This window comes from Canis aureus, chromosome 18 (assembly GCF_053574225.1).
Source record: "Canis aureus isolate CA01 chromosome 18, VMU_Caureus_v.1.0, whole genome shotgun sequence".
Lineage (NCBI taxonomy): Eukaryota > Metazoa > Chordata > Mammalia > Carnivora > Canidae > Canis > Canis aureus.
In genome coordinates this window covers 20265824-20281842 of record NC_135628.1, presented here as the reverse complement: position 1 = coordinate 20281842, position 16019 = coordinate 20265824, and the positions used below count along the sequence as shown (strand labels likewise).

General features: G+C 34.8%; 1 protein-coding gene across 1 annotated transcript in view; it reads right to left on the bottom strand.

The window, feature by feature from the left end:
• The window catches only part of HIBADH (3-hydroxyisobutyrate dehydrogenase), a 107989-nt gene that overhangs the window by 73453 nt on the left and 18517 nt on the right, over window positions 1-16019 (bottom strand). The window contains exons 3-4 of the mRNA XM_077856428.1: window positions 13450-13559; window positions 10803-10924 (exon numbers count right to left, since the gene is read on the bottom strand). Of these exons, the coding sequence (XP_077712554.1) occupies window positions 10803-10924; window positions 13450-13559 (232 nt within the window). The remainder of the gene's footprint in view (window positions 1-10802; window positions 10925-13449; window positions 13560-16019) is intronic.

Below are 16019 nucleotides of genomic sequence, written 5' to 3'. Positions count from 1 at the left end.
AAAACATATACATTTCTTAAACAGGTTGTGCACATTTCTAAGAAGCCTCACAAGAAGAGGCAAGAATATAAAGTGAGTAAAATTTCATAAAGCTTTTTGATAAATGATCAAAGGCTAAGCATTAAACATCTCTGCATGGTGAATACATTTTTAAAAGGATAAAAATCAATAGAGCGTATACTGAACCTTATTTATTCTGACAACATATCATAGCACCTGGATATGTTGTATTAAATAATTTGTTTCTGTACAGTTTATTAACATATGTGGGTTCATAAAAATAGAATAATTATTTTAGTTTAAAAATCATACTTCTATAAAATTTATAATGAGGATTTTTTTTTCTTGCTTTTACATTATCATCACTTTCTTAAAATGAGCTGAATCAAAAGACTATAAAGACTCCCTCAAAACCAGTACAGGAAACTCCAAGAATTTACTTTCCCAAAAGCAGCTTTTAAGACATGAGCATGAACTGCCTAATGAATCTCATAGTTAGGCTTGTGAAAAGGACCGACTTGCACCTTTCAGAGGTCTTTCTCTCTTCTTAAAAATTCTCATACAGTGAAACCTGCTGACATTCTTTTATATAAGGGCTGGGGCGGGTGTGAGTGTGTGTGTGTTGGGGGAAGGGGTCATTTGCCATATTGGGGAGTTTCTGCAACATTTGTGAGGGTTTTTATAGACAGGATCCTCTCTCGAGTGTTTAGAAAGCAAAACAAAAATAACCAACTATTAAATGTTCATTTTACTTAAAAAAAAAATAGCAATCTTCTGCAAATGTTTCAACATTTTACTTTCATTTCAATATTAACCACCCATTAAGCAAACATTTGCAGTGTTCAGAAATTTTTCCAGGTCTTTGAAGACATTTAATCAATGTTGGTATTAGATATATTTTTAAGCCAGCTTCAAAAGCAAAATCTAGAAAAAAGTACTATGACCTCTCTTGAACAAAAAAGAATTTAATTTAAAAACCGTCCTTTATCACAGGCAGGTTTGGATGCAATGCCACCTGGTGGCACAAAAAAACTCTTAACTAGGCTTCAGTTCTTAGAAACTGAGCTGTTGAAACTACAACCATCATCCCTTTGACTACCCTCTCCCGAACAAGTTATTCATCTCATAGTTTAACAATAAATGATAATTTTTATTTAAAAACTTTAAAATTTTTAAGTAACTAACTGCATGTGACAATTTCTTCAATGTTTAAATATCATAAGAGAAACAAAATATTTTTTCAAAAACGTAAATTAAAACCACAGCATTAATTTTTAAAAGATGAAATGCTTAAGAATGGGGGGGGAGCGATGGAGTAACCGAGCTGCTTTGTAAAATTACACTGTATAATTAATTCCATGGTAAGAATGTTTTTATGGTGTGTTTTGGTGACCTTTTATTACCATCAAGTTCACAATGCTGGTGGGCTGCCTTTTAATCCCTCCGCAGACAAAGGCCCTAAATAAACACAGATCCCTTCCTGGGAAAAAGTCCACTCTGGTTAAATGGTAAGGAAATGAGTAAATCATTAGTAATCTTTAAAGCCAAAGCTATAAACTCAAGTTACCTTAAGTTGAAATGAAAGTGTCCTGCAAGAGTTTCAAAGTTCTGTCACAGATAGAAATCTCCAGCTCTTGACTCCAGACTAGGCGCCAGCTGATAAACAAACAATTTAAGTCAAGAGCTGGAGAATTCCCAGCTTTTTCATTTAATGGCTTTGGCCAAGAGTATTTATTGCCTCCAGTTTTATTCTCACTTAGCTCTAAGAGGAAATTTAAACTCATCATTATCTTAAAGTCCCATATGGGTAGCAGTCAGCTCACCTGATAGAGCTCCTCTTACTCTGTACCAGTTTGAGGCTCTACCAGAAGTGATGTAATAATGTAAACTAATTAACTACAGTTTTAGGTTGACTTTTTAACAGGCTAAATAAATTTTGTTCAATATACTTTATATTCCCACTCGGGGTAATAACAATTCCAAAAAGTTTAACTTTACAGTTTTACTCCAAACTACCAGCTAAAATGGAAAAGGACAATGTAATCTCTCTCTTATTCTCCCACACGCTCCAGACCTGCCTCCCTCTCCCTTCTCTCTCTTGCCCTTGTCAACTAGCCCTTGAATATTATATAAAGTAACTTTTCTAAATCAAATATAGACTATTCCTATTAATTTTAAAATACCAATGTTGTTCCATTTATTTCCTAAGAGAAGTGTGCAAGATTTAAGACGTAAATGCTTTATCATGAAAAGCTACTGATTTTATACAAGTACTAATAAGAATTTAAAAATAGACCTCAATTAAAGATCATGAGAAATCATCAAATATTTCTTAAGGCTATTTTTAAAAGTTTGCTCTTAAAGATAACAGATCTCAAAGTTATCATTTATGCTGCTGCTCTTATTCCTTTCTCAAAATTATCATTTACCTTTAGAAAAAAAAATCTCATCTCTACTTAGGATTTTATGTTGAAATAATTCTTTTAACTACTGGAATGTTTGCAGATACTTGATAATTACAATAAATCAACTATTCTTCCTCTAGCTGCTTGTTTAATGAAAAAATACTGCAAGAAAATGTTTACAGCCTAAAAATAGGCTTTATGGGTAAAGGGTTAATAAAATATGGCATTAATGAAAAAGAAAAATTCTTTCCCTCCCACTTCTTAATTTTCAGAAAGTTTTATAAACCTACCTTGGCTGAAAAAGCCAATTAACCATTTCAGTGTCTGCCAAGACTATTTTTCTACTCTTTCAATATATGTACATAGTACATTAAAAATGTTGGCCACTTGAGAACAAGTATTACCCCTAACACATAAGAATTAGGGGAAATGAAATGTAATTAATGATAAAACTATTTGTATGCCCTGCCTCATATTATGTTTCATTTTAAAAAAACCTCCCTAAGAACAATGCTCTCTCAGAGACTGCAATGGATAAACATTTGGATGACCATAACTAACAGTCAATAACTCAAAAAAGATGTCAGGGACAAATCTTAAAATCCTTAATACCCTTCTAAAAAAGTCCACATCTCTCATATTGATAGAGGTAATCTGGCTAAATACAAAACACCACCAACAAAAACCCTCTACTTTCACATCAAGTTAAAATCACTTCAAGGAAGAAGAGGGTAGCTAAGTCTGCTGCCATACCTTAACTGGCCCTGATGGAAGGGTCCTAACTATGAAATGTGCCTGTGAATTTAAAATTTTCACAACTAAAACACCCAAAGCAACGCAAAACAAAATAGAATCATACAGCAAATATATAGAGAGAATTTATACTCAATATACTTTCATCTGCTAACATTACCAAACTTTAAGAAAATCAGACATCTAGAAAACCACAAATAAATTTGATAATGGTTTGATGATGATGACAAGGCACTTGTGAAATTCTTAATTCCATTTCCTCCTCCCACTTTACCCCCAGTGCTATCCAGGGATCACAAGTAAAACAAAATAAAGACATAATATGCTGGTATACTGGAACTAATTTCACACTGCTTAGGAATCAACAGATGTTAATAAAAAATAAATTACATATAAGTAATAGCTTCAGGGGATTTATTTGCTAAATATACTTTACTTTTATATAAACACCACTAGGCAGTTCTGAACTGTGACCAGACCCAATTGTGTCTGGTCTGACTTACATCCTGAATGGCAATTAAAGGACATTAAAAATACCCTAGGATTACTTCAGACAGGACCCCTGCCTTATCCGTGCACTTTCCAACATAACCAGGTAAAGAGAACACAGTATCCCTCCACCACAGGACAGAGCCTGGCAAGAACAACCCTGGTAATGGTTACTTGACTGGAAATTGCAATGCAATTAAAACCTGGCCTGCAGATTTGGAGGTGGGGGGGATTGCAAACTCCAAGAAAGTGAATTCTTAGAAATAAACTATGTTGTCATTAGCGATAATAATTATTACTAACAATAAACAGTAACAACAAACACTGAGTGAGGTGATCTAAGGGGATCTCTAACCCATTCTTCTACTATTTTCTTAGGAGACAAATTATTAAAGTTGCCTCAATTATGTTACATTGGGTGGTGAGTCAGCAGTCTTCTCTAAACATGCTAAGAACTCATTAACGCCTTATATAGGGACTCCTATAAGTTGTCTATGACAAGTCGTAGGGGAGACTTAGGCATGCCAAAGAATGTAAAGAGGGTTTTGGGGCACCTCTTAGGGACAAATTTCAAAGAAATTCTTGGAATTTATTTACCAAACATTTCTGAACTATTTGACAAACTGGAGAAAATCCTAGATAAAAAGGATACTTACTAGATACAAGGTGATAAGTAAAATTATGGGTATATCTAAATTGCTAACATAATTACCCCATTTCTGGTGTCTTAGTATTGATGAATCTTATGTCATTTTTAAGGAAAAGGATTTGTCCATCAAACAAAATTAAAGAAAATTTTCATTATTTGAGGTACTAAAGCTTTAAATAACACCAGAACAGACCAAAGAAAGGCTTACTTTAGCTAATATTTTTCAAGACAGAATAATTCAAGTCTCTCATACAAAAGTCAATGCCACAAAATGTCTTTCTTTTATTTTACTCTTTTTTTAAAAAAAAAAAGTAATCTCTAGCCCCAACGTGGGGCTCGAACTCACTACCCCAAGATCAAAGGTCCCATGCTCTGTGGACTAAGCTAGCCAGCCACCCCTGCCACAAAATGCTTTTAAATTTTATAAAAGTTAATAATGTAAAAAGAACTAAAAATTATCTTCATAGTATAATTCTTTAAAGGGAAGAACCCATGAAAATGAATTATCTTAACCCTGTTAAACCAACTTATTTCAAAACATTAAAAAAAATAAAATCTTACTACAGCAAGACTAAAATATAAGAACAAATGCCACACATAATACTCCTTTGTAATCAAACAGCTTGTGAGAACATGAAAAAAGATGTATTGTGTGTGATAGCCCTTCCCTCTCCACACATTATCAACCAAAGCAAATTCAGTTGTATGAAATTTGGTAAAAGAATTTACTTTTGGACAGAAATAGCAATGTTTCAGCCCAAAGCCAAGTAAAATTGCCAAGTTATAAACTTCTCTAAGAAAACATTTTAGTGGAAATGCCAACAGACCCTTAACTATAATGGTGTTAGGTGCCAAAATAGAAATAATTTTTGTTTTTGTGGTCCCTTTACCATAAATTAGATACAGATCTAGTGAAAAAACAGTAGATACCCAGTTCAGTGAATAGTTAAGGCCAAGGCTACACACTTGATTTTAAAAACAATAATGGAGTCTATGTGAGACTTTCACTGAGGAATTTAGCAAGCAAGTCTAACGCTCTAAAAGAAACTCCTTACTAGATTTTGTGCTTACTACTCCGTATTCTAAGAATACCTCAAACAAATTACTAAAACTTAATTCCGCCAAATAGAGTATAAAATTTGGTTTCCTGGTAGGGAACTATTATACAAACACATATACACCAGTTCAATTATTTAATTTTGACATTAATCTCTAACTGGAGCAATACAGTTTAGCAAATCAATGAGGCTTGCCAGCCCGGGGAGCCTTGGGCTAACTCCAAGTGCCACTTCAGAGTCACTTCAACTTAAGGTCTACTGTGCAACTCTACAGACATATTAGGCAATTGGTGAGTTTATTCTTTAATTATCCAAGCACAGTTAAGTACTTTAATTATGCCCTTGGAGCAGACTCAACAGTATTTGGTCATTAGTCACAAACAATAGTTTTTAATTTACTTTATGTCCAGCATTCATTATATAAGAGAACTGATCAAATTGGAACTAACCCTGTGATAGCAGACCCTCTCCACACTAAAAAAAAAAAAAAAAAAAAAAAAAAAGACACATATCCAAAATGGTGTGACTAAGCAACATGTGACTTTAAAGAAGGATTACAACTTTCATAAAGATGTGATTTACACAAAACAGGTAAACAGATTAGGACATCATATTTGAGGCCAGGGCCAGGGGCTAATTTATAGAAAGCCCAGTTAGCTTTACTTTGATAACCACAAACTGATCAACAATGGCATGGTGTCAGACATATGGGGAGTCAATTTAATAATTGAGCACAATTACCTGCTAAGTCCTGGTGATACAAAGATAAATGTTCCATACACATACCAAGCTTATTCATACCTCAGAGCCCACACAGGGCAGTCTGTTTCACTGAAAACTCTTCGTCTGGAGTTGTGCACTCAGATCTCTGCTTAACAGTCACCTCCCCAGAGAAGGCATCCTGTCCACTCTAGGTAAAACGACCTTCCCCTGAAGAGGGTTTCATTAACTGCTTACTCTCCCGTTTTGTCTTCATAGCACTTATCATTTCAATTATTTTTGTTATTCTCTTTATTCCTACTAAATCATAATCCATGAGGTAAAAGACTTTGAATATCTTCAAAGTGCTATCTTTGGTGCCTAGACCATACCTACCCCATAAAAGGACTCAATAAATGTTTGTTGCATGAAATGAAGAATGTAGCATAATAGAAAAATTAGAAAAGAGTGTATGACGGGATCCCTGGGTGGCGCAGTGGTTTAGCGCCTGCCTTTGGCCCAGGGCGCGATCCTGGAGACCCAGGATCGAATCCCACATCGGGCTCCCGGTGCATGGAGCCTGCTTCTCCCTCTGTCTATGTCTCTGCCTCTCTCTGTGTGTGTGACTATCATAAATAAATAAAAATTAAAAAATAAAATAAATAAATCTTTAAAAAAAAAAAAAAAAAAAAAAAAAAAAAAAAAAAAAAAGAAAAGAGTGTATGACAAAACAATATATAGGGGGATCCCTGGGTGGCTCAGCGGTTTAGCGCCTGCCTTCAGCCCAGGGCGTGATCCTGGAGTCCCGGGATTGAGTTCTGCATCAGGCTCCCTGCGTGAAGCCTGCTTCTCCCTCTGCCTGTGTCTCTGCCTCTCTCTCTCTGTGTATCTCGTGAATAAATAAATAAAATCTTTTTTAAAAAGTATATAATCTTGTAAGAATTACATAAATATAGTCATTTTAAGTACATTTCATTGAAGAAAAAATGAAGACCTTCATTTGTAGAGTACTTTCTTTCCCTAAAAGTTCTAGGCTCTCCCTAATATCAAGTGAACTTCTTTGAAGTTTTTAACAGAAGTACAACAAAAAATGAAACTAAAGGTGTTAAGAGAATCATATGAGCTAACCAATTTCCTTTCTTCCTTGCTTAAAGAATATTTACTAAAGAACTGTCAAATCTAATTCCAAATTGCACTGGTTCTCCTTGGATGTAACTGGGAATCATCTATGAGGTTTCTAGTTAATCTTTAACATAAATTTTTCCATTTCCAGAACTAAAAATTCTTCTGTTGTCCCAGAATCAAGTGTGTAAGTCAAATCTGGTGTTACTCTCTCTAAATATCCATACAGGTAAGTACAAGGTAAGTCAAAGTAAGTATTAATAGCCACCCCAGAGAGGACAAAGGCAGTATTTCTCTACAAAGTGCAGCATGTTGCTATGAACAAACTGTTAATGAAGAGTTCCCTTTCTGGTTGCTAAGTACTGGGAAGACTGCTGTGCTACATATTTTATACTTTGTAACTATTTACAAATCATTTTATTAATACATATCACTAAATTCTAAACTTCTAATGTAAGAATTTCTTCTTTAAGTTGTTTTGAATGTTTTTCTTCTTCTTTTATCCTAACCCCACCCCTGTGATCATAATCACATTTCCCAATGGTATCTAATATTATAATATAACATTTCAAGTCCTTATACCTCAGAACAGATCCTATCCTAATCAAATTGAAACATGTGAGGGCTATGTCAAAATATTACTCTATCTTTTTTCTGACGTTTATTTGATTAAACAGCACCAGCCAGTGGATCCAAAACAGAAAAGACCCAAAAAGCCTCTGGTTCTATCCCAACTCACCAGCAGAACAAAAGAGTCCTGATAGCCAGTTCATAAACACTTCAGGATGGGGTCAACATAATAAGACTGATCTGATCTCTCCAGAATTCTATTTGAGAATAATGTCCTCTCACCCATTTCTTCTCAAGTGACTCTGGAACAGAAATGTTAGGCCCCTTCCAGATTAGAAGCCAACCTCTCAAGAGTTAGAAAAGGATGCAATTCTCCGCTCACTCCCCCACCAAAGGTTTCACTACATGGTAGTGCCATTTAGCTACCAAGAAAGAAGACAGAGGACTGGCAACTAGATAAAATTGTTAAGAAATGAAGTTAACAGTAGGCCACTGTTTTCAAAAACAGAAAAGCTACCTCAGGGTGAGACTAAAAGGAAGAAGGTCTGGTGGAGTGTGGGAAGAGCCTTAGACTAAGGTGGGAGAAAAGATTCTAGTTCTAGATTGGCTCTCAAGCTGGAGAACCCCAGGCAAGTCATTTAACTTCTTTGGACCTCAATTTCTCATCTATAAAATAACAAAGTCAAATTAAATTATTGCTAAAGTCCCTTCTAATAAAAAAACTTAATTCTAAGAACACAAAAGACACTCAAAAGCTAGATGTACTATCAGTACCCCCAGCAGTCCATAAGAACACCAAAATGAGATTTACCAGAATTTTTACCAACTTATTTTTCCATATCCTACTAAATATGGGTATCTTGTGTCAGTTCACCAGGGTACTACTTAGGTAACAATTTAGGCAAACATTCTCCCTTGATACATTCTCTGGATCAGGAATACAGACATACAGGTCTGGGACCTGATTACAGCAAATGAAATGAAACTCTTTTCTGGACTGGCTTAATAAACTTCATTTTAGCAACTTAGCTTTGGCATTAAAGTTAGCTTTTATGCGAACCACAATACCATCATTCTCCTTCATTTTTTTTTTTTCTCCTTCAGAAAAAGTTTATAACACTTAGATTAAATAGGCACAGGTAGCACACTAATTGATACATCAAGTAACAAACACTGCTACATAATTATGGAAATATCAACTGTATTTGGCTCCATCAGTTATCTACTGCTATATTACTCCCTCAAACTTAGTGGGTTTATTTACTGACAATTCTCAGGGTGAGTAATTTAGACTATCCTAGCTGGGCAGTTCATTTGCTGGTTAGGCCTGAGGTCACTAATGCAGCTACACTTATCTGGAAACCTGACTCTAGCTAGATGGTCAATGGCCTCACTCACATGCTTGGTAGTTAGTCCGTGTCCCCAGGTGGCCAATCCAGGTTTCTATATGCGAGAGCAGCAGAGTCCCCATAAGCAAGATAGGACAAGACTCCATGTACAAAGTGCTTTTCAAGTTTATCCTTGTGTAACATTTACTAATATACCACTAGCCAAAGCAAGTCAGATGGCTCAACTCAGAGTCAAGGTAGCACATGAACACACAGAGCAGATTCAGAGATGTGAGTCATTAAAGGTCATTACTGTAACAATGTATCACACTAGCAATGGGCTATTTTTAGCACTGTACTGAAATGATGATTTTATAAATTAAAGGACAACCTCCCTTTAGCAGTCTTTATTTTCCTCTTAGAATAAATCAGAACTTTACAGAAAATAGTATTTCCTAATACAGTAGAATATGAAACAAATCTAGTTTTGGTCTTGAGCAAATGATTAGTTTTCTTCAGTCCAGCCTTTATAGAAAGTCTCCAACTAGAAACTAGTCTTCAACTACAAATTACATATGTATGTGTATACGTGTGTATGCGCACATGTGTGTGTACTATATTTGATTACACAATAATTTTGGAAACTTGCAAAATTATGGAAAATCATAACACCTATAATACTACCATTCCAAAATACCCAGACCACCTACTATTAATATCTGATATAATAATACGCTTTAAGAATTTTATTAGTGAGGGATGCCTGGGTGGCTCAGCAGTTAAGCGCATCTGCCTTCAGCTCAGGGCCAGATCCTGGAGTACCAGGATCAAGTCCCACATCAGGTTCCCTGCATGGAGCGTGCCTCTCCCTCTGCCTGTGTCTCTGCCTCTCTCTCTGAGTCTCTCATGAATAAATAAACAAAATCTTAAAAAAAAAAAAAAGTTATTAGTGAGAATCCTTGTCCTCTAACTGAGATGATCGTATGATTTTTAAGTATGTTAATGTGGGAAATAGATTTATAGATTTTCTAATATTAAGCCATTTGAGTACATATGAGATAAACCTGATTGTAGTGTTTGATCTCTTTTATACATGGTTGGATTTAGTTTGCTAATGTACTTTTTAAAACTTTTTACTTCTGTTTTCATGACTGAGACTTAAATTTTTCCTCTCTCACTCTCCCTTTCTGGTTAAAGTATCAGTTACATAGGTCTTATAGAATGAGTTGGGAAGTGTTTCCTCTTTTTCTATTGTCTGGAAAAGTTCATACAAAATTGAAATGATCTGCTCCTTGAAATTCTGGTAATATCCCACCTGTAAAAAATTATCTGAGCTTTAAGTTCCCCTTGTGAAATTATTTTTTTCTTTTTAAATACTTCCTCAACTTTTTAACAGTTAAAAGATGATTCAACCTAATTAATTACTTCTTGGATCTGTTCTGAAAAGTTAAATTTTCAACAAATTGCTCTTGCCTTACCCACAGCAATTTGGACCAAAAATTCATAATTCTTCAAAGTTGTGACATCCTTTTGTCTGAACTTAGAACAAGGAATGTATTTCGAGAGTACTAAATAATAAAAGTGAGGTTTTTTTTTTGTTTCCAATGAAAAAATTGAGACTCCTATAAGGAGTCTAAAAATAACTGGATATATATTGGGTACCACAAAACTGTAATTACTATTTCTGACAAACAGAAATAGGTGTGCATAGATTTTAGCTGCCACTTACCACCAGAAACAGGGGCATCCATGAAAACTGCTCCCATTTTCTCGACTTCTTTGGCCAATTCTTTTGAAACTGCAGGATCAATAGTACTGGAGTCTATTAATAGTGAGCCTTTCTTCACTTTTCTAAGTAAATAAATAAAAATAATGTTTTTTTAAACTATAGGCTTACAGTTTTAAAAATATAGTTTACAAATCTGAATAAACATTTCATGCAACTACCTATAGAATTAGAATTTGCTAAAAGCTGCCAGATATCAAAGAGGTCTTCGCTTTAGTATTAAAAACATTATTAGAACTGATTCAAAATCTCAAATCCATTTTCAGATCAATTAAAGTTCAAAGTAAACCCACACTCTTTCAAACAAACCTAAATAATCTAATAAACTACATGATATAAATTCTGGTTTCAGGTGAAATACACAATACCATAATAATATAGGTAGGCAATTTAAAACACCCATTAACTTTAAAAGGCCTATTTGGTAGGATTTAAATTTTTGTTTGTAAAGTAGCTGGGGCTCTTTAAAAACTATTTTATTTGCCTTTAACAAGCCATATTGCAAATTTCACATATCCATGTCATTTCCACAAGGTAGAATAAACATAAACCATCGAAATTTAGCCATATGCTTCAGGGTGGCATATTCTTAATAACTACACTTTTTAAAGATAAAATAAAACATCAAAGAGACAGAAAGGAAAATAAAGGAAAGAACCTGGAAATCTCACAGGCAAAATTTTTTTGTCCTTTATAGTAAATGTACATACATACATTGGCAAAGTGGGAAAACAGCTTTTTCTTCTACCATATTTTATATCAATAGTAAATGGCATTCTTTGTTTTTTCTTTTTTAAGATTTTATTTACTTATTCATGAGAGACAGAGAGGCTTGAGAGAGGGAGGCAGTAGCAGGCTCCCCACAGAGGAGGGAGCCAGATGTGGGACTTGATACCTGGACCGTGGGATCTCAACCTGAGCCAAAGGCAGATGCTTAACCAACTGAGCCACCCAGGCGCTGGCATTCTTATAATAAGACACTTTTGTTTATACTGTAAGTGCAGATTATATCTATCTACAGGGCTCCTAATCTATGCCTATCTTCGCTGGCTAGGAAATGAACCTAAGTTATAATTTATTTAAGGACTATGGCTTACCTTTAATTCAAACTTCCCAAAGTCCTTACTATAGATTAATTAACCCACGTGACATTTAATCATAATTGTGATTGGAAAATTAGAAATGAATAAAGATAAATATTGAAGAAGGAAATGGAAAATCATTGCTAAAAACTATTAAAAAAAAAAGAAAAATCTTTCTATAGAAAAATAGCATACAAAATGCTTGAAACAACAATTTTAAACATATTAATTGATCTGGTCCAAAGGCAATGATGGAGTATATTCCACAGAAAGGAAATATCATGCTCTATTATAGATCACCTCAATATGTGGAAGTTTCACTTTATGTAACCTGAAAAACAAGAATTACATTTACCAGTGTTCATCCACATTCTCTGAAAGCACTCCCTAGGTAAAACTGTTCTGCTAGTTGGCCACTATATTCCTTAGTAAAGAATATTAATAAACACAGGATTTTGTCGCCAACAAATTTTTAGTTACTTTTCCTTGAGAGGCAACCCAGGGCCATAATTGCAACAGACTAGATAATGACACAGAAGTTACCTCAAGACCACACACACCGTGGGCTTGAGGGCTCCATCCAAAATTAGTGTCTTTCAACCTTCCCTGAAATCTAAACATTTATCTTATCAGTTTTCTGCCTAATATCCAAATGTCTTTTGCTTCCAAGTTTGTTAGTTTTCTAAAGCAATTCAATTCCCTAAAACCTCATATTTCATGTATTACAGCTTCATGAAATTAAACCCTTTCTTTTAGCCCTATATATATACGTCTATAGGGTCTCCAGTTGTTCTAGCTCTTTGCTGAAATTCAACAAGAAAACAAGTTAGAAACAGTAACTGGTAAGACGAGAAAATCAAATTGGAAATTCAACCACTGTCATTCTAACACAACCACAAAGATTTGGCAAGAGGTAGAAACTAACCAAAAAGTTCTCAAAACCAGGAAAGTTAAGCACTGGCTAGAAAACTCTGACCTAAATTATATTTTATTTAAAGAGCTACTGCTAACCTTTAATTCCAACTTCTCAAAGTTCTTAGTACAGATGTACTAACCCAGAGGACATACAATAACTTTTTATAATATAATAAAATGTTAAATAATGGTGTTCTTTCCAATGTTTGGTTTTATTTTTCATAGAAACCTTTTCCTGAATTTCTATAAACCATAAGAAAATTATGCTTGTAACATTTGTACAGTTTAAAATGCAAGCTTTAAAAGTCTCTTAAACATGTTAGCCATGAAAGCGTAAGTTTAATGCAAGAGCTAAGGAAAGAAACAGAAGCAAAAAAAAAAAAAAAATTATTCCCAAAAGTCACATACTTGCTTTCAGCGAAAAAATAAACCCTTTACATTGAGGGAGAAACCACAGTATTCATTTTTTTTAAAAATAAGAAAATTGTATAGAAAGGTTTAACAAACATAATTGTACTTCCTAAAGTGTTAATAAATGTGAAATTCATGAATTATCATAACAAGGAAAATTTCCACAGCTGAGAAATACATACTTTAGAATTCCATTTGCTCCAGAATAAGCTTCTATTGCATTGATACTGGTGGGCAACATTGTAATAATTCTGTCAGCTTTTTCAGCTACATCTGCTGGGGAAGACACTACCTTTAAAAAAAAAATTACAAAGGTATATTATTTAAATTAAAATGAAAGCAGTTTCTAGAGCACAAGCAGGATCCACTTTTTATGCATGGTGACAATGAATACAACTAATTCTTGTTTCCAAATGACAAAAAAAAAAAAAAAAATTACTGCCTAAAATAGAGTCCATTCCTCATGCACATAAAGATGAAGTTTCTATGGAATCAAATCTACTGTTTATTTTAAAAAGTGTAAAGTGAGTTGAGGGGGGAAAGGGCAAAACCCAACAGTCCTGGGAACAGACGTACTTCTCATGGATTCCTCCAACTTGGATTCTTAAACAGCATACTTCTTGGTAGATGCTTTGACTAAGAAAAACACTAGTGCAACAGGGATGGTAGCTGAACTACAGGACTCTCCAGTGATTGTATAGGCAGCAAAATCTCCTAGTAAATTCTCAAGCCCCAATTACTACCATCCTCCAGTCTCCATTTTCAAGGGGGAAAAAAAATTAAGCCTGTATGGAAAGGAAAAGGTCAGGACAAGGATATGAGCATTTCCTGCATTAGCTATATAGCACTACCATTAAGGCTGAACGTGTGAACTCCCAGGATTCAAGTGGAAACTATAGATACAAGAAAGATATACAAATAGGCATCAAGGTATGCTCTCATGTCCACCCTGACTTCTGCCTTATGATGACCACAACATACGGTAAAGGAAAGTTACTGTCCATCCTCTATATGTATGCATGCATACATAAATGTACACACCCTCACTCGCATTCCCAAAACCCCTTCTCTCTCTCACACATGCACCTTGATACACCTATTCAGAAAGCTGGAAACCAAAGAGGCCAGAAGAGACTGGGAGCTCACTTTTGGTTCAAACTGTTCTTTCTTTAACAAAAAGAATCTATCACCCATTGTCACAAAAGCTCCTCGAAAGCATTATCTCCCCTTAAAAAAAAGACAAAGGACTTTCAGGAGGATAAATGAAGATTTCTCTGTAGAATGATGTACATATTTATCAGAAATGGACATATTTTCTGCTAGGAAATGTGAACTGACATGTAAGCAACCTAGAAATGGGAAAGACTCTGCTTTCTGTGTGGTGGAATTACACCTAACATTTTCTTTTTGTCTTTGATACGCAGTTGATGAAAGTGGAAGAATGGAAAGGCAAACAGCGTATATTCTAAATATTATGAGCTAGAGGTAATGATACTCAATTTTCCTTAGCAGACTATTAGCTTCTAAATCAAATTTGAGACAAAAACAGTTTTAACATAAAGTAATTTCCTAAGTCATACTTTAAAATTTTAGGCAATCAAGTATCCTAACACTTTGTGTATTAACATTAAATGCTAAAGTGAAATATCTCAGGCCCTAAAACAGAGATTCTCTTTCAATGTTTCATTCTAAAGGCAATATGGCATTTTAGAGTCTAAAGAAAACACATTCAACAGTACATTTTGATACATCATCAAGATTTACCCCAAAAATTCTGAAAAAAAAAAATTTCTGTGAAATTACAAAGAAATACTTCAGTTTAGTAAAAACTCTCCTATGCCCAAATAAATGCTGGCAACTATTTGCTGGCAAACAGTTTACAATTACTCAAGAAAACAGAGCTGAATATGATGAGTACAAGTAAAGGAAAAGTTATAGAAGTTGTATTTCTCTACTTCTGGACTTTATCAAAAATGTGGGTTACACAGAGAGCCTCATCTATTCATCCCTCTTTGGGGATGAATACATACAATGCAAAACGATGGCATACCTTTCAATGGCTTCTCCTTTCATATCAGCTCCATCTCTCTTGCTCTTACAGGGACTGCGGTAAGCCCTGAGGTCTAAGAGTCAATTTCAGACTTTCTCTTAGGAATTCAATGAGTCTCTTCCTTGAAGGAAATTCAATTACACCTAGATAACTCCTTGAAGAGGTGCCCTCAGAGGCACCAACAATTAGTTCACAGATCTAAGAGTAGACTTCACACCTAAGCTCCTCATACCCATGAACTGGCAGTGCCAATTCATGCAACTGCCAAGTGCATGGAGTGCCCAATCAACCCCCTGCATCCCTAGCATCTGCTTCTTGGGATGCCTGGGTTGCCAGAGTACTGCTAACCCCTCAATTATATAGGAAAGTAGTGTCAAAGCTCACAGGTCCGGAAAAAACACACAATGATAGTGATAGCTGGAATGTCACCACTGTACTGGCCACAACTGCTCCATATCTAATGACTATATACATTTGGTACATTATAATAACATTCTCTAATTTGCACTACAGAAGGCATGTTTATTAGACAGATACACAGACATGTGTGTCCAACTATTCAAATCATCTTGACTTCCATGGGATGACTTCAAGACTCTGAAATAATTGACTGACAAAATTTGGCCACGACTCAAAAGCTGAGGGAAAAAAACAAACCTTGTTGCCGGTCTGACATTAACCACAAAAGCCTTTAGGAGCCAA